Raw genomic sequence first — 26,414 nt, 5'->3', positions numbered from 1 at the left:
GTGATCGGCAGCATCAGTCGAAGAAAGGCTGAGTGTGTATGAGAAAAATGTTTTAATTAACATTCACGTATGATTCTGACTCTTGGCATCATCGGTGATGTAATGCAGACGTGTTATACAGACATCCAGCCTCCGGCGGTTCCAGGTCGGCTATGTACCCGGCGAGCAGTAGCCACGGATCGCACGGAAAGATGACACGTCTATTGTCTACCAATAGAGAATAACAGATGATGTGTGATCGTAAGATATATGTATAGATGGATACCATAGTAATTCTACTTAAGGATGCTGGAGTTATGGACGGTAGTCGAAAGTGACTAGAATAAACCGTGACATTTTATTGGCAACCTCATAAAAGATGATCTTTGGCAACGTCACAAATACCCAGTCTTTTTTAGAGCCTTTTAATGGATGTTATATACAGTATAGTACCTACTGAGGTCATCAAGTACAACAAAGGGAAACATGTCATCAAATATTTCTAAAATCAAGATCGCTGAAGTGTTTGACAAACCTAAGCATTTCTTGCTGAAGAGTGAAGTCCACTCTGACCCCGAAGATTTTGTTGATTCGGATTCAGATAACGATGACGTCGATATACGTTTTTACGTTAGAAGGAACGAAACGATTAAAGATACATTTGACGAGCCATTCTTAGAACAACCGGATCCCGATTTCATGATGCCGTCCTGTGTCCGGGAAATCTTGCGATCAGAAGGTTTGTCGAGCCAGGTCATCGACAAGGCTATCTGGGTAGGAGAGAAGCGTCATCGCCTTGCCATGCATCTTACTGTGCAACAGGAAAAGTAGGTCAAATATACGCCAATCTTCCATGTTTATTACAGGTGGTAGATATCAATAGTACATGTATAGTGGTAAGCATTAACAAGAAATTGAACAAAGCATCATACTATATATATCGTTTATAAAAGATAGTATACTGAATCATATTCCATAGCACAATACAGCAGAATATGCTTGAAAGATATTGCATTTTTTAAGTAAAATTTATTATCTGTTTTCTATATAATTCATATTTTTGTATATGTATGATTGCATGAAATATAACTTTAATTAGAAAGATATTCTGTGCTATTAAATACGGATCATATCTATAACGGGATACTGAAATGCTGAATGTTTTCCATTATGAGTAATAGATGTTATATTGAGGGATGGGATCCTCCATGTGCCACAAATGTAAATGAAGCTCACATTCATGTCTATAAAAGTGTTAATCAGAGGACAAACGGTGGTATACAAGTGTTAATCAGAGGACAAACGGTGGTATACAAGTGTTAATCAGAGGACAAAGGGTCGTATAGAAGTGTTAATCAGAGGACAAAGGGTCGTATAGAAGTGTTAATCAGAGGACAAAGGGTCGTATAGAAATGTTAATCAGAGGACAAAGGGTCGTATAGAAGTGTTAATCAGAGGACAAAGGGTCGTATACAAGTGTTAATCAGAGGACAAAGGGTCGTATACAAGTGTTAATCAGAGGACAAAGGGTGGTATAGAAGTGTTAATCAGAGGACAAAGGGTCGTATAGAAATGTTTATCAGAGGACAAAGGGTGGTATAAAAGTGTTAATCAGAGGACAAAGGGTCGTATAGAAGTGTTAATCAGAGGACAAACGGTGGTATATAGTTGTTAATTAGAGGACAAAGGGTTGTATATAATTGTTAATCAGAGGACAAAGGGTCGTATAGAAGTGTTAATCAGAGGACAAAGGGTCGTATAGAAGTGTTAATCAGAGGACAAAGGGTCGTATGGAAGTGTTAATCAGAGGACAAAGGGTCGTATAGAAGTGTTAATCAGAGGACAAAGGGTCGTATAGAAATGTTAATCAGAGGACAAACGGTCGTATAGAAATTTTTATCAGAGGACAAAGGGTCGTATAGAAGTGTTAATCAGAGGACAAAGGGTCGTATAGAAGTGTTAATCAGAGGACAAAGGGTCGTATAGAAATGTTTATCAGAGGACAAACGGTCGTATACAAGTGTTAATCAGAGGACAAAGGGTCGTATAGAAGTGTTAATCAGAGGACAAAGGGTCGTATAGAAGTGTTCATCAGAGGACAAAGGATCGGATATAAGTGTTAATCAGAGGACAAAGGGTCGTATAGAAGACCGACACATGACACTTTTCAAATATGAGTTTGATTATAAATAAAGTATATGCCGAGTTTTGAATATAAAACAGCAATTTTCTTACAGGAATCGTCAGTGATTAGATGGCCAAAATAAACCAAAATATTATCAAATAGCTTACTATAGATGAGTGTTCTAAAATACGTGTGATATCATAATAGTATGATTATAAATCATTTATTTTAATTTAAGTGTAAGACATATATCTGTGATATGTTTCGTTTGGTCCATTATTGCTTTTACGTCCTTTCAACAGCTATGGTCATTTCATGACGGTCACCCCTGTGTGGTGGTTTATAAAGACAACAGCTATTGTTCTTGTCACTGGTCGGCTTAATACCTCCTTCCTTAGCATTTATTCTTTAAAGACGTTTTTACTACTGCAGACGCACTTATTTCAACGGTGATATCATTTTCGTATTTTTCGCATGGGAAGCTTTGAGTTGAATTATGATTGCGCCAATTACATTTCCTATATACAATTGTTTTATCATTTATAGAATTACCCTTATTCATCCTTGCGCTAATTCATTATTGCGCTATTAGACAATGCGCTAAGAAAACAACATAAGTGCGCCGAAATAAGCTCGTTTACAGTATCTGGTAGGGCTGTTTTCACTGTTGTTTTAACAAGATATTTCTAAATCGATTATCGAACCCTTTCTACCATGATGATTTAACATACCGGTATAATTAAGCCATGGGTGGTTTACACTGGTTATATACTATTAACACACTAGGAACGTCCGTGTATCATCCTATATTGGTTAACCTATCATTTATCTCTCATTAAAGCACCACCAGGAAGGGCTGGGAATACTCCCGATAGCGTTAAGTGAGAACAAACAAATTCATGATTGACTCTATTTAAGGCCGGGTAATTTACTCCAGCAAACTGCTATCACTCACGCCTGAATGCATAGACGTTAAAATCCTAGTTAGCTTTAAAAACTAGATACTTGCTTCAAAATAACCACATTGAAGTTAACAAGAGGACCACATCTGGGCTAAAAGACAACCACATGTCGGCTAAGACAACCACATGTCGGCTAAGACAACCACATGTAGTCTAGTTAGTCATTCACATAACGGACAATCAAATGAAGTCTAAAAGACAACCACATGTCGGTTTATAAGACAACTACATGTCGGTTTATAAGACAACCACATGCAGACTAAAAGATAACCACATGTCGGTGAATAAGAACCGCGTGTAGGATGATAAAACAATCACATGTAGACTAATTAGACAACATCATTAAGGCTAAACAGATAACCAAAATGACGGCTAATTAGACAACCATATACGTATAGGCTAGAAAACAACCACATTTAAAAACAACCACGTGTCGACTGATTAGACAACCGCATGAAGGCTAAAAAGACATCCAAAATGATAGCTAATTAGACAACCATATATAGATAAAAACGACAATCACATACGTATAGGCTAATTTGACAACGATATGTATCCATATGCAAGCTACAAAAAACAAGCACATAAAGCTATTGGTTATAGGTACAGGATAGAGTTTAGTTATTGAAAGTATGTTTCTCTCATGAATCCATCAATTCTACTTTCGGCGTTGTTAAGCCCATCATGCTGAGTATTTAATGATATATATATATATATGTTTAATTGCTGTAAGGAACGTTCTGATGTTCGTTCCCAGGCAGGTGCGTGACTGGGTCCATCTCATGGATAAATGATATGAGTTAGCTTTCAGATTTGGACGATTCTGAATGATCTTTCATCTCTAAGAAGTGCTTCCATTATCTTTGTATAATTCATCAGTTCCTATATATTTATAACACTAACCAGCGAAGCCATTCACAGGCACGGTCCATTTTCATTTGGTCAACATCATTGTTATAATTATGACATATAATTTCTGAAATTGCTTCACTCCAAACTATTGTCGATGTTGTATATCCGATCAATACTAGCCGAACTAATGCTTGATTACTACATTAGAAAGATATAAAATATTAATCAGTTATACTATTTTCTATTGGCTGATATTCGACCCATACCCTATTATTAAACCAAGGCATTCATCAATGGGAATCGACACACACACACACATGGTGTCAAATCAGTCGATATATATGCAGTCCCCAGACATATAATTTACTGGCATTTGCAGTGAAATGAAGTGAAGATGTGGATTTATCATGAGTTCAGCTACTGCGGTACCAAACGACACCTTGTGTGGATTTCCGCTCAGTACAATAAACAATGGTTACAGGATATATACCAGTCATTCCTGTATATAAGGGGACTGAGACAAACAATGGGTACATGATATATATCTGTCATTCCTGTATACAAAGGGGACTGAGACAAACAATGGTTACCTGATATATACCAGTCATTCCTGTATACAAAGGGGACTGAGACAAACAATGGGTACAGGATATATACCAGTCATTCCTGTATACAAAGGGGACTTAGACAAACAATGGTTACAGGATATATACCTGTCATTCCTGTATATAAGGGGACTGAGACAAACAATGGGTACAGGATATATATCTGTCATTCCTGTATATAAAGGGAACTGAGACAAACAATGGTTACATGATATATACCAGTCATTCCTGTATACAAAGGGGACTGAGACAAACAATGGGTACAGGATATATACCAGTCATTCCTGTATACAAAGGGGACTGAGACAAACAATGGTTACAGGATATATACCTGTCATTCCTGTATACAAAGGGGACTGAGACAAACAATGGGTACAGGATATATACCTGTCATTCCTCTATACAAAGGGGACTGAGGCAAACAATGGTTACAGGATATATACCTGTCATTCCTGTAAACAAAGGGAACTAGGACAAACAATGGGTACAGGATATATACCAGTCATTCCTGTATACAAAGAGGACTGAGACAAACAATGGGTACAGGATATATACCTGTCATTCCTGTATACAAAGGGGACTGGGACAAACAATGGGTACAGGATATATACCTGTCATTCCTGTATACAAAGGGGACTGAGACAAACAATGGGTACAGGATATATACCAGTCATTCCTGTATACAAAGGGGACTTAGACAAACAATGGTTACAGGATATATACCTGTCATTCCTGTATATAAAGGGGACTGAGACAAACAATGGTTACAGGATATATACCTGTCATTCCTGTATATAAAGGGGACTGAGACAAACAATGGGTACAGGATATATATCTGTCATTCCTGTATATAAAGGGAACTGAGACAAACAATGGTTACATGATATATACCAGTCATTCCTGTATACAAAGGGGACTGAGACAAACAATGGGTACAGGATATATACCAGTCATTCCTGTATACAAAGGGGACTGAGACAAACAATGGTTACAGGATATATACCTGTCATTCCTGTATACAAAGGGGACCGAGACAAACAATGGGTACAGGATATATACCTGTCATTCCTGTATACAAAGGGGACTGAGACAAACAATGGTTACAGGATATATACCTGTCATTCCTGTATACAAAGGGGACTGAGACAAACAATGGGTACAGGATATATACCTGTCATTCCTGTATACAAAGGGGACTGAGACAAATAATGGTTACAGGATATATACCTGTCATTCCTGTATACATAGGGGACTGAGACAAACAATGGGTACAGGATATATACCTGTCATTCCTGTATACAAAGGTGACTGAGACAAACAATGGGTACATGTAATATACCAGTCATTCATGTTTATAAAGGATACTGGCAAACAATGGGGTCATATATACCAGTCACCGTTCATAAGCAGACGGAAATTGATCGATCCAACATGTTTATCTCAATAATTGTTTCTGTTTGCTTATAACACCCGATAATACCATGCTAACATTTATTTATCACACAAACATTGGTATTTATGTTTCCCATATGTTTGCTGCCGTTTCTCTTGATAGATTTGACTATATGGCTATCAGAAAATGACTTATATTGTTCTGAACACGATGTTCTTGAGGAAAAACAGCATATATCGTTAAACTAAACAATGTCGTAATTTAACAGTACTCCCACGTGAGGAATTTATTTCACAAATAAAACGAAATTATTGTTTCAATATTGATTACATCTAGCGACGCCACAAAGGGACGTGATAATAAAATAGAGGCGAGAAATAAGCAACAAATATCAATACCAATAGGAAACAGTCCGATATCACACAGCATAATTTACAGGATCATTTACAAATACGTGCTGCAACAGGGTCATAAAAGAACAATCCATATGTTTGATTGGGAATTTAATCAACACTACAAGCATTTAACCATAGATGCTTGGTCATTCACTAAATAGAGTGGTCATTCACTAAATACAAGGACAAGGTACAAGGTACCCTTGATAAACCTATGGCGCTGAGCACCCACTGACCACAAGGACACAAAAACTGGTAGTTTTTATACACCTAGGTCAGTGAGACAACCATTGACCACAAGGACACACAAACTGGTAGTTTTTATACACCTAGGTCAGTGAGACAACCATTGACCACAAGGACACACAAACTGGTAGTTTTTATACACCTAGGTCAGTGAGACAACCACTGACCACAAGGACACACAAACTGGTAGTTTTTATACACCTAGGTCAGTGAGACAACCATTGACCACAAGGACACACAAACTGGTAGTTTTTATACACCTAGGTCAGTGAGACAACCACTGACCACAAGAACACACAAACTGGTAGTTTTTATACACCTAGGTCAGTGAGACAACCACTGACCACAAGAACACATACCGTTTGTTTTACTATGCCTATGGTACTAGAACAAGCACTGAAAATGTGGACACATGCCTTTTATATATATATACATTTGTACCTAGGAGACATAGGAAACAGACACTCGATTCTTTAACATACACTGGTACATGGTATATTTTGATTTATAGAATTGCGCAAAAACGCATAAGATATCAACACATTTCAATACATTTTCAGAGTAAGATAGAATAGAGTCAAACACAAATCAATAAAATCATACACCTGTTTCGTCCTTATAGGACTTATCAGTGATAACCATGATATAAAATATTGATAACCGAATAGATAGGACGAAATGTAAAAAAACAACAACTTGATAATGAGATGTAAAAAAACAGCTTGATAATGATATGCAAAAGACTTCAAACCCCGGGGTTCAGTCAGCAGTGTCTTCCATCTGACATCTAAAACGGATTGTACAAAGGCCCGCAAGATATCAGCACCTTTCAATACAAATTATACATGAATGTATATTGTTACATTTCCTAATTTCTGAACTTCCTGGATTCTCATACCTTTTGACTTTTGACTTTTTTTCTTCAATTTCTTCCAGGATTCGCACACTTTTGACTTTTTCTGAGCTTTCTTTCTGGATTTCCATATCTTTTGATAGATTCTGAACATTCTTTTTGATTCCACACACCTTTGACCTTTGATCATTGATCAGTGGTAAAGGACGAAATAGTCATGTGATGTACAGTTATATTCCAATAGCTACTGGCACTTGTAAGAGCTGTAAAGAAACCGTTTATAACATCATGTAAGTTCCATTTAGGTATATGATTTCAAAACACTGTAATAATGGAAAACAAATCATTAATTAAAACCCTTAATGCTTAAATCCCTCCAAAATAACAATTAGGGGACAGAAGTGGTCCCTTCCTCCTATTAATATGGCTTACTAGAATAGAATTTTCTGCCATGTCGGCCATTCCCTGATCTTCGTGTAGATTTGATACTAATTTCCCAGATTGCCAAACATATGATAACCGTCTGCCACAAGATAACTGATATAAAAATAATAATAATGGAATACGGAGAACTGAATACACCCAGGGAGTCTCATTGGTTGTACGGAGCGTGAGTGTCCGTAAACAATGAAAACACAATAGACGATTAGGCCTGTACGGAAGTTGTGTGCTCTCCCATAAGGATTGTATTTTATTGAGCGTTCTTATCAACAGAGTTCATGTCGGTGTCACATACTCTTCAAACGTGGACTGGCATGAAATAACATAGTATCACTTTATATATCGCATGAAAAACCAATAATTATCGACAAAACTGCGAGAATATTTTACACTTAATTGACCATTGCAGTAGCATAAACTAACACATCATAGGACGTACCGATAGACAAAAAGAGCGATTATATTGCCATTATGAAGAGAGTAGTGTGGAGATTGTAGAACAGGCTGATCCTGGCCTGCAGGAACAAATTGACTTAATGATACGGATCGATCGAGTTCTTATAGTACAACATAGGGACACCGGGGACACACTCGTGTTGTAAGGACACGTTTGTAAGGACATCAGCATTATATCTCTGTAGCGAGAACAGCAGGAAAACACGGGAAACTGACACCTACAGCAGGTATAGTAAGTTGGCTGACTAGTATTGCTGATGAATGTTGGGATTTTAAGTACCATACTCTATAAGCAAACTATGTAGATGTTACCATATTGTTTGCATAACTAGTGTTAGATGATAGACTTCTTCTGATATAGTATCATCGACTTTTGGTGAGGTGATTGCAGTATTCCAAGCTGTTGAATTTAACAATATGAATCGTGATTTATTAGTAAGCCTGCGTTTTCTTGATTTGGTCAATACGATTTATGTATTTTAAGGAGTTACTAGCCAGGCATGTCAAATACCGTCAGTTAATGTGAATTTAATGCTAATTCTTTGATATTTAAGATAAAATGCTGGAATATCGTCATTTGAATGCATGTTTTAGCTATATGACAAACTTGGACCATTACGTAAATGACAGTTGTATAGATTCGGATTCTATACACGACTTTCTAATATGATTATGGGATGTTAAACTAATCCAATTATGGACATTGCCTTTGTCGCAAATTTTGGAATAGTATAACTGGATTATTGATATTGTATTGTGGGAATTAAATTACTGAAGTTATCACGTAGCAAAATGAGCTGGTATTGTGACATACAAAAATGTAGTAGGTTCATGCAACGATCAACAGAATACTAACGAAAACGGATGCTTGGGAAATATAGGATATTGTGACGGCTTTACCTGCACAGGTAAGGGAACTTGATGTGGCCTAGTCCTACTATGACACGGGGTGTCGTTGTCTGATTAAATTTATGCATAATTATGTATGTATGATATGCATTCTTCTAGGGCTTACCAAATTTTAATGCTATTGTTCTGCATTGATGTTGGTATTTACAAAACATAGTTGCGAATGCTTGAAATGTTCCTATTTAAGGGGCAGTCTTATATAGATATATCTAAATAATATATATTACGCCCGATAATATTTTCAAATAGTGATTTTTACAGTTGTAGTAGCCAAATCGAATTAGTTATCACAGAAAGAACAAGTAGCTACATTAAATTTTCTATTCCAATGGTTACATAATTTGTGACTAGCCATTCGACGGAATACACGCTGTGATTCAGTTGTTTGACCAAACATCTCAATCTACAAAGTTATCAACTGTGACACGTTGTAATATCTAGGCCTGAATATTCTTACTGAAACAGTGTTCACTTTATACCACTCGCGCCACAACCGGCACGGAATGATGCTGATGCAGCACATAACAGAGACAATTACACGCATCGTCAAGGAACCATTGTCATTCACAGTTCCGTAATGAACTTAACTGAATACACATAGAGATCTGGAGGCGTCAAATGCATCTCGTATTTCAAATGTAATCTGTTCGCTTAGCGGTCGAAAATTCAGGAATTATCGGCAAGGCAACACTTAACTTAGTTATGTTTTGCTTGCATGCTGCATACTTGTTGATCATGTCAACATGTTCCGATAGTGTTGAAGAAACCCTATGCATATTAACTTTGTTGTGTTCTCACTTGCATTGCTGACGTCATGTCCGGTCGTCACATTACGTTGTCGACACCTCCCACACACATGTTTGGTGATTGAGCACCTGAAGTAAGTCTAATCTAGCAGACACTTCTAATGAAATCAGGTTTGTCGCCACGTTACAAGAATAACACCTGTTATGGGTTGTCATCGTTGACGTCAATAAGACTTGCTTGCTCCTACGTATGTATGCATCATCAATGCTGAAGAAACAAACGTTGTAGTGACTGAATCCTTTTCATTCCGTTTTGATCAATACTGCAGTTATAATTATCTTCAATCGCTTCATACAGAGAAGAATCTGAAATAAAATTGAAGATTGCTTAATCCATATTGTAATGATAAAGAATCTGAGACAATATACACGATATTTAAAAAATAATACTAAAGTGAGGCAAAAGTTATGAAGCAAAATGAGGACAAAATGAAACAAGAGTAGGACTGGAACAATGTATTGTATTGAGATCCTATACTTTTGATATACTAAAAAATCGCCATGACTAACCAACTTTGGTTATCATTTTTTATATGTGAAAATTTAATGCAACTATATATCTATACGCCAAAAGATAAAGTGGCCACAGTCAAATCAGAACTTGATTTGCATATTATCATTATAAGAACAACATTCCGAATTACAGTTCTATATCTGTATCTGTATCCGTGTTAAGTAAATGAGCGGAAATGAAATTATGGCGAAATGACGGCAAATGGTATAGCAGAACAAAATACTTCTTTAGGAAGGGGGGCACGTTTATTTCGATTTGACGCGAAGCTAGTCGCGTTTCTAACGACTTGACTAAGGATTTTTCCTTCCGTTATGTTGTTCGAATAGTGTAATACCAATCAACAATATGTCCCAGATTCGGTACTAGCAGAAACCCGTCTGATTCTTTTACATCTCATAATTATAACAACGACTCAAAGCTGTTGATTTGAATAGAAATAATTCATTTAATAACAGCGATAATTTAAAGTCACGTCCAATAATCTCCTAGTGTTGTTAAAATTCTTTACAGCTACGCTTTAGTTTATTCCTGGCAATGACGCAAAGTATCTGTTCTAGACACTGCAGGTAGCGAAACTATTCCCAACTCAGCAATACCACGAGTAAAGATGGCCACCATAGCCGCTGATTAATTCAGACAATACGGGTACCAGCTGTGGTTGTATTGGACAAACTGCCTTTGTGGGGATGTTACATCTGAAATAGTTATCACCAAAGGAAATGAAACGAAAGCAGCTAGTGTAGTTTGCTGACGTTTGTAACAGTTTCTGTTCATTTTAGATCCTAAATATAATAATGTTAGAAATTCTCAGATAAAAACAACTTATTTGCAAATATTGCAGGTTAGCAGATAAAGATATCCTGATTTTGTGCGCTTACTTGGGATGGTTCACATGGTTATGAACTGCTCTTGCAATCCATTCCCTATAGCTGGCTCTCAATATTTTTCGGTAACATATTCTCTTGTTTTCCGGTTTATTTAGTTTTTCATATCAAATATGCAGCTAACATTGATTTTAATGTTTCCTGTGCTGTTAATTACTTTGAAATTAAGTCATTTTAGAGAATTAAAACACATACTAGGACACTGTCAGGTTGTGACAATCCTCGATTCAGTAGTTTTTATGCGCCGCCTGAGACTCTGAGATTCCACCGGGATGTCAGTTACTTAATTAAATACGTGTACATCGCGCGACGTCAGGCGGGGAAGGCTGATCGCGAGGCGGATAAGGACGAAAGTGTGGTGATACATCTAATATCTAACACAATTTAATTACGTTTACCGGTTTCATGCTAAAGCCTGCTTCTGAAGTGATTTATCAAAATTGTTCCTCAAGCTTCACGTTGACTGCTTCAAATCTATTTGTTGAAAGCTTCTTCACAGTCGATAAATTAAATAGATCACTGTAGGCGCTCAAAGCATAGTTTTCGACATCAATTCGTCATGTTATGTCCGTTGAACATCTATTTAGCTTGAATTATTTCCTCCGTTCCAAGTCCTTCTTTAACGAATAGTTTGTCACTTAAAAGATATTTTAGGCAAGCTATCACTTAAAAAAGCAATTATGTATGATGGTTGTGGAATTAGTTCATGATATTTAATTTCTAAACCGGAATATACCTCGACTTGTAGGATTATAAATCAGTTGAAGTGACGCGTGCGCTGTGAACAACGCATTCATTACTTTTGTGAATGTATGAGTTCTATGATCACATATATAGAACTGGAAAATACATGAAGGTGATAGTGATTCAGGTAAACCTAGTTTAACCTTTTACCCAGGTGAAGTAATATTTGATTCATGCACTCTGATGTATCGGTAGACTGGCCACCAGACCCAATTTTTTTTTTTTTTAAGAATTGCCAAGCTAAATTCTAATACCAGATTATCTGCCCCTAGTTTGAAACTCTAGAATCAGACATATCCTAGGGATCAAAATCATAAAGCTCAATTTTATTTATAATTTTAATATTCTAGAGACAGGGGGCCAGTCTAATGTATCGGATAAGGGGTTCAAGAGATGACCAACGTTGATGGGTGTCTACAGGTGAATGTACGTTGACGGGGATCTAGAGATGACTGGTACGTTGACGGGGATCTAGAGATGACTGGTACGTTGACGGGGATCTAGAAATGACTGGTATGTTGACGGGGATCTAGAGATGACTGGTACGTTGACAGAGATCTAGAGATGACTGGTAAGTTGACGGGGATCTAGAGATGACTGGTACGTTGATGGGGATCTAGAGATGACTGGTACGTTGACGGGGATCTAGAGATGACTGGTACGTTGACGGGGATCTAGAGATGACTGGTACGTTGACTGAGATCTAGAGATGACTGGTACGTTGACGGGGATCTAGAGATGACTGGTACGTTGACGGAGATCTAGAGATGACTGGTACGTTGACGGGTATCTAGAGATGACTGGTATGTTGACAGAGATCTAGAGATGACTGGGACGTTGACGGGTATCTAGAGATGACTGGTACGTTGACGGAGATCTAGAGATGACTGGTACGTTGACGGGTATCTAGAGATGACTGGTACGTTGACGGGTATCTAGAGATGACTGGTACGTTGACGGAGATCTAGAGATGACTGGTACGTTGACGGGGATCTAGAGATGACTGGTACGTTGACTGAGATCTAGAGATGACTGGTACGTTGACGGGGATCTAGAGATGACTGGTACGTTGACGGAGATCTAGAGATGACTGGTACGTTGACGGAGATATAGAGATGACTGGTACGTTGACGGGGATCTAGAGATGACTGGTACGTTGACGGGGATCTAGAGATGACTGGTACGTTGACGGGTATCTAGAGATGACTGGTACGTTGACGGAGATCTAGAAATGACTGGTACGTTGACGGAGATCTAGAGATGACTGGTACGTTGACAGAGATCTAGAGATGACTGGTATGTTGACTGGGATCTAGAGATGACTGGTACGTTGACGGAGATCTAGAGATGACTGGTACGTTGACGGGGATCTAGAGATGACTGGTACGTTGACTGAGATCTAGAGATGACTGGTACGTTGACTGAGATCTAGAGATGACTGGTACGTTGACGGGGATATAGAGATGACTGGTACGTTGACGGGGATCTAGAGATGACTGGTACGTTGACGGGGATCTAGAGATGACTGGTACGTTGACGGGGATCTAGAGATGACTGGTACGTTGAGGGGGATCTAGAGATGACTGGTACGTTGACAGAGATCTAGAGATGACTGGTACGTTGACGGGGATCTAGAGATGACTGGTACGTTGACGGGGATCTAGAGATGACTGGTACGTTGACGGGGATCTAGAGATGACTGGTACGTTGACGGGGATCTAGAGATGACTGGTACGTTGACTGGGGATCTAGAGATGACTGGTACGTTGACTGGGGATCTAGAGATGACTGGTACGTTGACGGGGATCTAGAGATGACTGGTACGTTGACTGGGATCTAGAGATGACTGGTACGTTGACGGGGATCTAGAGATGACTGGTACGTTGACGGGGATCTAGAGATGACTGGTACGTTGACGGGGATCTAGAGATGACTGGTACGTTGACGGGGATCTAGAGATGACTGGTACGTTGACGGAGGATCTAGAGATGACTGGTACGTTGATGGGGATCTAGAGATGACTGGTACGTTGACTGGGATCTAGAGATGACTGGTACGTTGACTGAGATCTAGAGATGACTGGTACGTTGACGGGGGTCTAGAGATGACTGGTATGTTGACGGAGATCTAGAGATGACTGGTACGTTGACGGAGATCTAGAGATGACTGGTACGTTGATGGGGATCTAGAGATGACTGGGACGTTGATGGGGATCTAGAGATGACTGGTACGTTGACGGGGATCTAGAGATGACTGGTACGTTGACGGGGATCTAGAGATGGCTGGTACGTTGACGGGGATCTAGAGATGACTGGTACGTTGATGGGGATCTAGAAATGACTGGGACGCTGATGGGGATCTAGAGATGACTGGTACGTTGACGGGTATCTAGAGATGACTGGTATGTTGACGGGGATCTAGAGATGACTGGTACGTTGACGGGGATCTAGAGATGACTGGTACGTGATAGTGATTTAGAGATGGCTAGTATGTTGACGGGGATCTAGAGATGACTGGGACGTTGATGGAGATCTAGAGATGACTGGGACGTTGATGGGGATCTAGAGATGACTGGTACGTGATAGTGATTTAGAGATGGCTAGTATGTTGACGGGGATCTAGAGATGACTGGGACGTTGATGGAGATCTAGAGATGACTGGGACGTTGATGGGGATCTAGAGATGACTGGTACGTTGACGGGGATCTAGAGATGACTGGGACGTTGACGGGGATCTAGAGATGACTGGTACGTTGACGGGGATCTAGAGATGACTGGTACGTTGACGGGGATCTAGAGATGACTGGTACGTTGACGGAGATCTAGAGATGACTGGTACGTTGATGGGGATCTAGAGATGACTGGTACGTTGACGGGGATCTAGAGATGACTGGTACGTTGATGGGGATCTAGAGATGACTGGTACGTTGACGGGGATCTAGAAATGACTGGTACGTTGACGGGGATCTAGAGATGACTGATACGTTGACGGGGATCTAGAGATGACTGGTACGTTGACGGGGATCTAGAGATGACTGGTACGTTGACGGGGATCTAGATATGACTGGTACGTTGACGGGTATCTAGAGATGACTGGTACGTTGACGGGGATATGGAGATGGACTGGTACGTTGAGGGGGATCTGGAGATGGCTGGTACGTTGACTGGGGTCTAGAGATCGCCGCGTTGTTGACAGGGACTGTTGAGGAGATAGTGTATCGATCTCTGCTAGCAATTAATGATGATTACAAGCCCTGGGTCATTTATCTCTATACACAAAACTCCAGAGTTTGTTTTATTTGTTTGGAATATAAACAAGTATGACATTATTCAATTACGCCCGTCCGTATGTACGGTATCGGTTTCGTGGTGATCGACGAAATCCCTCGAGTTTCGTATGAACATCCACTCCTATGTACAGGAATTGATGTAAATGTGACGGCTTTACGATTTCTATTCTCATGGGACATACACACATAATGTCCAGTTTTCGCCACACAAAAGGCAACAATGATATTTCAGAATAGTGCTCTAATTCTCGCCGCGGGATATACATTGCCAATAGTTGGATATTGCTTGATATATCCGTTAGCATTTGTATTATTCAGCAGCTAGTCTTGCTGAAATCCAACGTTCAATAGCCACTGACCGAAGATTTTGTAGACAGGGAATACAAGCCAATGAATCGCATTGTTTTCTATTGATATATATTCCAGCTATATCGAGTGTTTGTGAGTATTCATGTATTCGGAGCACAGAGGAACACAACACCGGGTAGTATAGAAATATGCATCTTTTGATAAGTATTTAGCTATTTTTTCTGAAAATATAATCTTATGTATTTAAGATGGATTGTATAGGATATTTATCATTTCAGAAAATGCCAGAGGGCGAATGATGGACGGAAGAACGGAAAGAAATCAGTAAACTCCCTACAACTACCGCGCCTAGACGCATGTGATGGCTCACATCTCCTGAGCTCGTCGGATCTTTCCCTCATTTGCCAGGACTGTCGGGACGTCTCGGCGCGTCAACGGAGACGGCACGAACGAGCACGTCCCTGGCAAGACGTTTCCCCCTGCCGAACAGAGATGTCGGACGCCGAAAGCTCCTCCAAATCGAAAGGTAAAGGTTTTTTGTTTAGCTGTTGTCTCTTTAAAGCAGAAAATATGACAAGATGTTACTGTGATTATTTTGTCTTTTTGTGTATTTTGTCGTTTGCATTACTCATAAGAAGTTCTCCATAAGCTTGCTTATTAGGATTCTTTCGTTTTTTGTTTTATTTTTGTTTCCAGGTGTGAAAATATAGTTCATTGTGTCAAATGTGAATGGAATGAAATGATTTTTTATTTCAAGTGAATTTTCAGATGTTTAATCTACCGTGCAGAATGTTTTTTTTTAGGAATTTCGGTACATTTATTACCGTCATGTACTTTTCACTAAACATTCAATATGTCAATCATGCAGGATAGAGAATCTCCAGTAATTCTAATAATATAAACATCAGGAAATGTTTTTTGAAACAACCTTCGTAGACTTTTATTACTTGACAAAAACATACGATCCATTCAGTAGCCTTGTGTTCATTATAGGGCTCGGCTGAATAGGTATGGTACCATACACATTGTATATGATGGATGGCGGCCGTCGCTAGGATATATGCACCTCAAGCGTAAACGGCGATTACTTCTCTTTTAAACTACGTAATGGATGTAAAATCTGAATTGTTCCATCATATATTTACATATTCAATTCATACAAGTACATTTGAAAGACGAATGCAGCATCACAGTTCCGCGATGTCAGGGCCCATTGGGCAAATTTCCGAAAATGAATCAAGCGAACCACTTTGGTTCTGCTGGTACGGCGCGTTTGATAACGAGCTCAAATGGCATGAATCCGATAAAGAAAACGCACGGACAGTCTAAATTAACATGTTTTGGAATATGACGCAAGGACATGTTTACTCATACTTCTGTCAATGGCACACATGTCATATACTGGAAACGTTTGTGAAGTATGTGAATCTCACATAGATGTTCTGCCCTGCTGGTAGGACGTGAGAATTGCAACTCCATGATCAAAATTGGCGACCTTTTGGATCTTACTGATTTTGGGATTCTATTTTTTTTTTCTTCAAAAAAATCGTCTTCTGACTGTCTTCCTTAAGTCGAGCGTTCGTCCCTTATGATGAAGGCTTTGGGCTCTGTTCACTGTCCACGACATACAAGAATTCTAAAATGGTAGTTGCTGCTCCTTCTTAACGCTCAGCATTTTAGAAATGGGGCGACTGGTTCGCCCGTTGTCAGTATATTGTGACCGGGTGGTGTATCCTGCTTCGGCAGTATGGTTCAGTGAGGTTGCACTATAAAGTTGGCATCAGTTCCGCACGAAGACAAACATAAACATACAACAGCCTCTCAAAAACACACAAACAATGACCACATCCACGCATCTCGCACATGGGGGGAGGCTGTTGTTATAAATGATCAAAGCTGCTGATAGGACATGACGTTTAACAGTGCAAATAAATCATGACATCATTTCGATTAATTGTGTCATTAAAATGTAGACTTGTACTCTTTCGGCAAACCTAGTCTTACAAATTAATCAGTATACCTTGTCAGGGATCTCCGTGTCCTCTTTTTGTCTTTGTTTAACCGACTTGGAGTTAAAATGACAATTTTCTTCACCCGTCGGCATCCGAGCAAAATACAGTTTTTGAGTCAATCGTGTCTGCTCAAAGTTGATACAGAGATCGTATCCTCAAATTTAAAATTTAAAGTTATAATCGCGGCTATCCATAGTTTTTTTTTTTTCCAATGAAACTGTACAGGATGGAATATTCAATTGGCTATACTTACATAAAGTAAAATGTTATTTGGCATTGTCTTCCCTTAGACAGGTTACGTTGGTTTCTACTGATGGAAGTTCTTGAGAAAAAAACCCAACCTGGGCGTAAATCTTATCAATTTAGAGGAAGTTAATCTCAAAGGGCATCCCGTTGTCCATTTGCACACATATTCAATAGCTAGCACTACTTTGACTTGGTGACATCCTTCAGCAAGAAATTATGACAGTTCTAGTAAATGATAAGTAGAAAAAAAACCTTTTACTTACCGACAGATGAAATGTTAGCCCCTGTGAAAAGATATTAACTGTCCAAACGGTAGAATACAGTGGAAAATTGTTTAAACATTCATAAGTATTTGTTTTGTAATGATACTTTCCATATGACATAGTCTTTATTTGGTATTTGCTATTACAGAACTGAAGTTTGAGAAGGTGACTTTCTGTCTAACGGAGGCGGAGACGACGCAATGGATGTCCGCCCAGCAAATAGAGCGCAGTTTGGTTGGCAGCGCGTTCGAACCCCCTCGTCTGGTGGTGAGCAATATGTTCTATCATTTAATGAAATTCATTTTTACTGAATGAAGATAAAAATTTTATTTGAATGCAAACTGAAGGAAGAATACTTGTATAAATAATTCAAATTTGTATGAATTGTCATCATAAACAGTATTTGTTATATCATAAATTAGTATTTTGTATACATTTTACATCGCATGTTTGCATCTTGTGTAACCAAATGAGTCTAGAACATTTAGATACATATTCTATCGTAGGGGATCCCATGTTGAAATAATATTTGTTATCTGTTTGTACTTGGTTGGTATTATATTGCATTATCTAAGTATAATATTTTATGAGTATATCCAATTATATGTTTTACTCTCAAAAAACAAACAAAATAAAAAGGTACTCACAACACAACTTAATAAAAAAAACCATGAAATGCGTTTGTGTGTGTTTATTTCAGCTTGTATCATCAAAGATGTCAAAATGCCAATACCTACCGAAGGTGCTCTTAGAGGATAAAACTATTCTACATATTATATATGTAAGTACATAAAAATGTATAACTTACTTATCATACGTAAAAATAATGCTAATATATATCATACATATACATTCATGTATACATCAGAATAGAAATAATTGCACCTAAGATATATTCTGCATATTATTTATATTGGTATCTATATCACCTGTACCATCAATGAATTCCCAAAAATTGTTTGTCGTATTGCTTCAGTCTACGCGAGCTTAATGCCAAGATAAACGCTAATGTTGTCTACATATGTAGACTTTTAAAACGTTAATCAATACACACTTGCAGTATATGAACAAATTAAGTTAAAAATTAGCTTACTAATATCTGATCATAAAAACAGAAGTAAGTAATAAATTTAAAGCGGAGGTCCGGCTACCTCTAAATCACTAATCACGTGGTACAGGTGATTTAACGCCATAGGGCTTCTATTACTTCTGGGATTTTTTTTTTGTTGATTGGCCTTTTTTCATGCAGTCGCAAAGGAAAAAAAACTATGAAATTCTTAAACGATTTAATTTTTGTAATATTTCAGGATTTTGACACGTGGTCTTTTTGTGATATCATAAGTAAGTATAAATTGTGTTTACATGTATACTTTTCAAACTCTACCTCCACTGTCTTTACAAAGATGTCGAATTGTTACAGATACATGGGCATGACACAGATCTGTAGATATAAATACAAGTTAATATATATCTGTGGTACAGGCTAGATTTTAATACAAGCAGAGTCGTTATAAAGGACATCGTGTTTTGAATAATTGTATTTACCCTGGCTGTATATAATAGGGACCAACCAACCAATTGTTTTCCCATAGACCTTAGTGTTAACGTTTTGGAGTATTTCATTCAAATTCTTGAATTCAATATGACAATTATGGTTTATAACAAAAGTTTAGGGTCTCATATAACACATAATCAAAAAATAGAGAAAAAAAAAAAATTGGGTCCTTCAGCTCAAATTTTGGAAAAAAATTCAATCGGACTTTTTATATCAACATTTCTTATGGATAGTTAGTTACCTATCATGCTCCATATCTATTTTCTTACTTCATAACATACTGGCCAATCAGTGGCTGCCAGACATTTTATCCTTGGCTCAACTTTCTGTACACAGGGGATGTTTCAAAAATCTATTTTTTCAATTGGTTGGAACAATGATTGGTTGTTCCCTAATAAGGTATTGTTGGTAAGTTCATTACTTTGTAAGATTTTACGGCAAATATGTGGTTCAGATAGTTTTCCCTTCCGGATGTTCTAGTGTCACTTTATAATTGGTGTGTGTGCATTTTTTTGTGCATAGTTCATAATCAATAAGCGAATATTCCTCATTTTTCTTCTTCTTCGACTTGATGTTTTATCCTGTACCTACAGTATAATAGGGTTCGCGATAACAACAACAACAATACATGTAACAACAACAACAAAAAAACAAACCCAAAAAAAACCAAAAAAAAAACAACAACAAACAAACAAACAAATAAAACAACAAGCAAACAAACAATAACAGTTAAGTTTGCCACATTAGTAAGTGTAGGGACCTAGTTTCACGGTATTTCACTTCCTCAGTAGTAACATACCGTGCTTCATGATAATAGACGATGCACTACAACCCGTCCTTAATGAACAGGAAGTAATAGATACATCATGTCATCTGCTAAACTAAATATCCTGTTTTCTGCATCGATGAATTGAAGAGCACGACTCATTCGGCAATCACGTTGACCCAATTTCTATGATATTTCATTAATCAGATTGAGATCAATTTACTTTATTTTGTGATAGGGCGTTTGATGGTTAACAAAGTCCTATATTGACGGACATATATCAGAGGGTGCCACAAGTGGGGAGGCAAGGCTTCCCCCTCCCCACACTTCCGATTGCCCTTGTTTTGGTCCTAACATATCGTGTGTTTCGGCAGGCGATCAACTGGACTATCTAGTTGTCCTCAGTGGCTATGAGTATGAAATGGAAATGTTAATCGATATGTGCTGTGTACAGAGAACAAATTATGCGGTGTATTTTTCTCACATGTCGATAAAACATTAATGCTTGACAAAGGTCAGCAATGCTATCTATTGCTATTTACGTTTGTTCAAACTAGCATTTTACTTGGTGTGAAAATATTGCGTAGGAGGTGCCGAATACAATGGTTGTGTTGTTGTCTTTCATTTGGGAGGGATTACATTTTGGTTTTGCTAAAGTTGCATCGGCAACATACTATCAAATATAGCTGTATTAATTTTGTGAATTTCATTATTACTGAAATGTCTACGATATACAGATGAGTGAAGCTAACAGCATTATTCTGGAAGCTTATATTCTAAACCGACAGATATTTCTTTTTAGCAGATGTATTATAAGCTCAAAATTATTAATTAACCTCTTTTAGAAATACTAAAATATTCCTGTTACAAACACGCAACTTGTTTCCTTAAATAATCCACTTGAAAATTCATTTAATAAGAATAAGAAATCCGTGGTTAACTCCGCATTTTCTGATATTGACTTCCGTGTACACACGACAAAACTTTCTACAAAGCGTCCACCTACGCACCACCGTCTAATCTCAGACACGTAAATTCTATTTCCCCTTTTACTCCACAATTACCAGTTCCTCGAGTGTTCCGTTACCCACAAGGGGTGTTTTCCGACAGTCGATGTTCATTCCGTCTCACAATTATGTGATTAGAAAGCAATTTGCAGTGTAGAATTGACCATCTATTTGCAGATGCAGTGGAGAAGAAGCTGTCCAGCGTAAAGCCCGGATGTAAAGCTAAATCGATACTTATACTATGTCAGGTAGGACATTATTTGTACAAAATATCGTTATTAAATATATACTTGACATATATATGTGATTAAACGCAAAATATTAATTAGCTTGATAATCTAATTGATAATCTATTTTTGTCATAATCTGCTACGATTAAGTCTTAAAGAACTGCAATTGCAGCTGTGGTGATTCTCTTAATTTTAGCTGATGTCATATACGGATTTGTATAATTGTTCATGATAAATTCATCTTGAATATATTCATGAAAGAATATTTGCAGAAAATTGTCCATGATACATGGACTATTTTCATATTTTAAAATAATTAATAATGATTATATCTTTAAACACAATTAGGTCGTTTTCACATTGTCTTGTGTAATGAAACATAAATACACTTATTTTTTTCAAAACAGTTCTGATATAAGTTATACAACTTTTATCAATCACTCTTGTGTGATATATACTTGAATCTCTTTGGTTGGCTTTGCTCTGCAATATCAGAGCCACTCCCCGACATAACAGTATACATCTTCTATCTAAGTGTAAAAGAAATGGGTCGGTGTGACACCGGATACCCAGGTTCGCTTCCTGTAGGGACATTCAACAGCAAGTTGTTTCCCCCTGTTCTTTAACATAAATAAATAAATGGATGAAAATCGTTTTACTGAAAAAAAAAAAATATATATATGTATACACAAACAATGTATATAGAATAAAGTTAAAATGTCCATGTGACGGTAAATAATAACAGAATAAAAAGTTAAACAGATCTACTGTCTCCCTAGTACTTTCGCGGCTACTGAAGAGCGGCACGATGTAGCCGCGAATTCCCGAAAGTACTAGGCCTAGCTAGGGAGACAGCAGATCTGTGTTGGTTTTTTTTTTATTCTATATACATGTTTATAAAGTGTGTGTTTTGATTCTGCCGACTTGTATAAGTATTGTTTAATGTATTGTTGTTTTCAGGGTGGTCCAGGATACCTGTATATACTCCGTAAATTCGTCATTACACCGCAAAAACTGAAGAAAGAATCCTACAAAGGCGTTAGGGAGTGAGTATAATTACTTACATAACCTACACATAAGTAGTAGGTATTGTAATTACAATGTTATAAACAATACCGGTAAAAAAAACAATGCTATGTCAGTGTTTTAGAAAGTATTCACGTGATGACGTAGGGACTAAAGACAATGTAAATCGTGCGAATACCTTTGTCCCGGGTGCTTCGCATCCTCCAATTGCGATACACGTGTCGTGAGGCTATAACAATTTTTATATCGTCTATTAAAATGTCAATGTAGATAATTCTATGGACTTATATATAATGCGAATTTCTATGATGACACTCGAATATAATTTCGAAATTTTGAAATATTATAATAAGTTAATCATTACCGATAGAGCTGCCCTTTTAACGGTGATATTATGACGCCATAAATGAAACGTTCTGAATGGCATATACAATCCATTAAAATACATTATTTTTGGTATTCTGCAACATTTTCTTCATGTTGGTAAAGTAAATATGAAAGAAGTTATATAACACAACCAATATGATATTTTCGATAACTACACTGTCACCTTCATTATAATAACGACCAATGTGAAGCGTACTAGCACTGACATATGTAGTATCCGAGACGGTAAAAAATTCGATCTACTCTGAAGGATGTTTCGTCTTTATCATGATCACCAAGTTCGAAAATAGTGTGACGGGATGGTAAATATAAAACAGAGTCAAACAAGTGTACGAGATGATATAGTGTACTGTAGTCGAATCGGCTACGCTTTGTTTAACACTTGGCCATAGATGTGCGAGAGTCGGTGGCCCCCTCGTCCATGTTTAGTACTGGACCGCTGCGGCGTATCCAGATGGCCTCCCTGATCAGCCACCTGGACACGTTGTTTTCCCTGTCGACAATTGGAATTCCTCAGGTCAAGTATGTGGTTTTGCTGCACAGAATGGTCTGTAATGGTCTGTAATGGTAATGGTCTGTAATGGTGTGTAATGGTGTGTAATGGTAATGGTCTGTAATGGTCTGTAATGGTAATGGTCTGTAATGGTCTGTAAGTGCCGATTTGTTGAGCTTGGACTGAGATTGTTTCCTTTCTAATCTAGTGAATTTTTTGCTTCTTGGGATTCCACGTCTTTCTCGTTTTCAATAAGTCCGACCTCAAATCTTCTGTCCGTTTCTCCGATGTAATGCGTCGCAGTTCTTGCATCCGATTTTGTATATACACGCGGCGACGTTCTCTTTAAGTGTTTTATCCTTTGGGTGGACTAGGATATTTCGGAGAGTCGTGTGAGGTATCATGGCTGTAGTAATCCCATGACCGCGATAAATTCTCTGGATGATTTCTGACACGCCTTTGATGTATGGACTAATTACCCCCCCTTTTGTTTTGTTCTTGTCTTTGGTGTTCTGCCTCCTGGTCTTGTCTTTGCTTTCCTTACGCTCGTTGTTAACTGTCTGGGCTGCCCAGTAGGGGTGTCCACATCTTTTGGCAGCGCTATAGATGCGAGTTTACTCTTGTTTCTTGTCTTGGTCTTCTGTGAAAATCGTTTTCACATCTGTTTAGCAGAGTTCGTTCTACCCCAGTTTCTTCTGTTAGGGTTGATGCGATCGGAAGTTGAGATATTGGTCCGTGTGAGTCTTTTCCCTATAGACCAATACGTTGATAGTACCGTCATCTTTCTTAACCAGGGGAGTATCAGGAAACGGCATAGTGCTATCTTCACGTTGGTCATTAGTCTGATGAAGGTGATAGTGTATTCATCGAAACGTCACCACTCTCTTAAATATCATATTGGTTGTAACTTCTATCATATACATTTTAGGTAGTTTATATAATTGGTTATGTATGCTATGAAATGTCTTTGATTCAATATATCATTATCAATTTTCACCTGTTTAAGGGGAGGCAATCATTTGTGAGAAGTATGCTTTACTATCTTTGAACACAGGTTTTGGAAGGACTTGAGCAGTATGGTTAGCAAACTGAACCCAGAGGAGTCCAAACTACACATCTGTGGCTGTGACTTGGCGACAGGTCCCCAGGGATACGAGGTGACACCTACTTAACATTGCTGTCTTACTTTTGATTATTATCACAGGGACTTCGCATAAATTCTCAACTCGCTGTCTATATATAAATAATACATATATGATCTTAGGTCGGGAATTTTTGCCAAGTCCCTGTGATTGAAACTATGATTAGAAAAGTTTGTAATTGTATTTGTATAATCTATGGGTTAGAATTCTGTTCTTTCAATTTGACATCATAATTTCAATATGTTTCACACAGATGTGTACTAAAGCAAGCTAAAATAGAGCCTTGGGTATTAAGGCTATGTATGTTTTATGGTTTTCATCAGATATCATTTTTATTTACAGGTGATGAATATACTCCAGCGATTAATACACCACAACATGGTCTACATAGAAAACGCCGTCAGCGGAACACAGGAAGGTAATGGTGTTTAAGATCCGTCAGTTCGCTTTTAATGTTGACCATAAAAGAAGAAGAAGAAAAAAAAACAAAAAAAACTAAAAAAAAACCCAACCCAACAAACAAAAAGCAAAAAAAAAAAAAAAAAAAAAATGTTTTTTATTACATATTTCATTTTTTTTACCATTTATAAATAGTATGTTTACATTTAAAATTTTACCAGTAAAATATAGATAAGACTGGATTGTGATTTTAGTGTTATGTCAATTTTTCCGCTGTCTTTACAACAAAAGTACCAATGTAATAAATGCCTCCGTGAGATACAAAATCATCGATAATTAGTTTGCTATGTCACTCAGGAACGTGCAAAAAACCTTCTCATATATGTTCGAAGTAATAGCGACAGTATAGATAAGTAAATTGTCGAATTTTCTAGGCATTCCACTCCTTTATCAAAATACAAGTAAAATTGCAAACGATCACATACAGACATAGAGGACAAAACTTTTACACTTATTTAGAAGACAAACAACGAACAATGTTGTGTGTTAATAATCCGTTCGGATAATAATAGTTCGTCGAACGTCCAGCTGGATATCAACAGATAGCCTGATGGAAGGTTTAACAAGTAACAGCTAAAGTTAAAACAATGTGATTATAGCACGTGTTACGTTTTTGTATGTATATTAATAGATCGTTGATCTGTAAAGCATGAGCGCTTTCATTATATCTTCAGAAACTTTACATTGTTAGGCTTACGTGTTTGTCGCCATATTAACAAAGAATGACGTCATCAATAATTCATTAATTATTTATATTTTAACAACTGGATAAAAAAACTTTGGAAAGTCCCTTACGCGTGCACATATTCTACGCATCAATATTTAAATATACAAATTTTAACTTTCAGACCATGATCTAGTTACGCTGTACTTTAATAAGAGACGGTACGATCTATGGCGGTCAAAACAAGACGACAGTGACGATGAAATTGACTTCGACGTGTTGGACGATAAGGGCGATGAAACAGAAAGTGTGATGAGAACATGGTCATCATTGGCCGCAGACGCGAACGACTCAGATCAAGGCTGACATAATGTACTGTTACAATAAATTATATATGTATTA

At 37.7% G+C, this 26,414-nt stretch overlaps 1 protein-coding gene across 1 annotated transcript; it reads left to right on the top strand.

Moving 5' to 3' along the window:
• Positions 1-28: 28 nt before the first annotated feature.
• Positions 29-26,414, top strand: LOC117322121 (NMDA receptor synaptonuclear signaling and neuronal migration factor-like). Its single transcript, XM_033876882.1, has 10 exons — positions 29-806; positions 16,041-16,288; positions 18,432-18,550; positions 18,984-19,064; positions 19,591-19,624; positions 21,789-21,859; positions 22,802-22,887; positions 24,802-24,904; positions 25,232-25,307; positions 26,197-26,414. Exons 1-10 carry the CDS (start codon positions 466-468, stop codon positions 26,376-26,378), a joined length of 1,341 nt encoding a protein of 446 aa, XP_033732773.1. The 5' UTR covers positions 29-465; the 3' UTR covers positions 26,379-26,414.

Source organism: Pecten maximus, chromosome 2, assembly GCF_902652985.1.
Source record: "Pecten maximus chromosome 2, xPecMax1.1, whole genome shotgun sequence".
NCBI classification, from domain to species: domain Eukaryota; kingdom Metazoa; phylum Mollusca; class Bivalvia; order Pectinida; family Pectinidae; genus Pecten; species Pecten maximus.
Note: the sequence above shows the minus strand (reverse complement) of the source record. Positions and strands in the feature narration are given on the sequence as shown.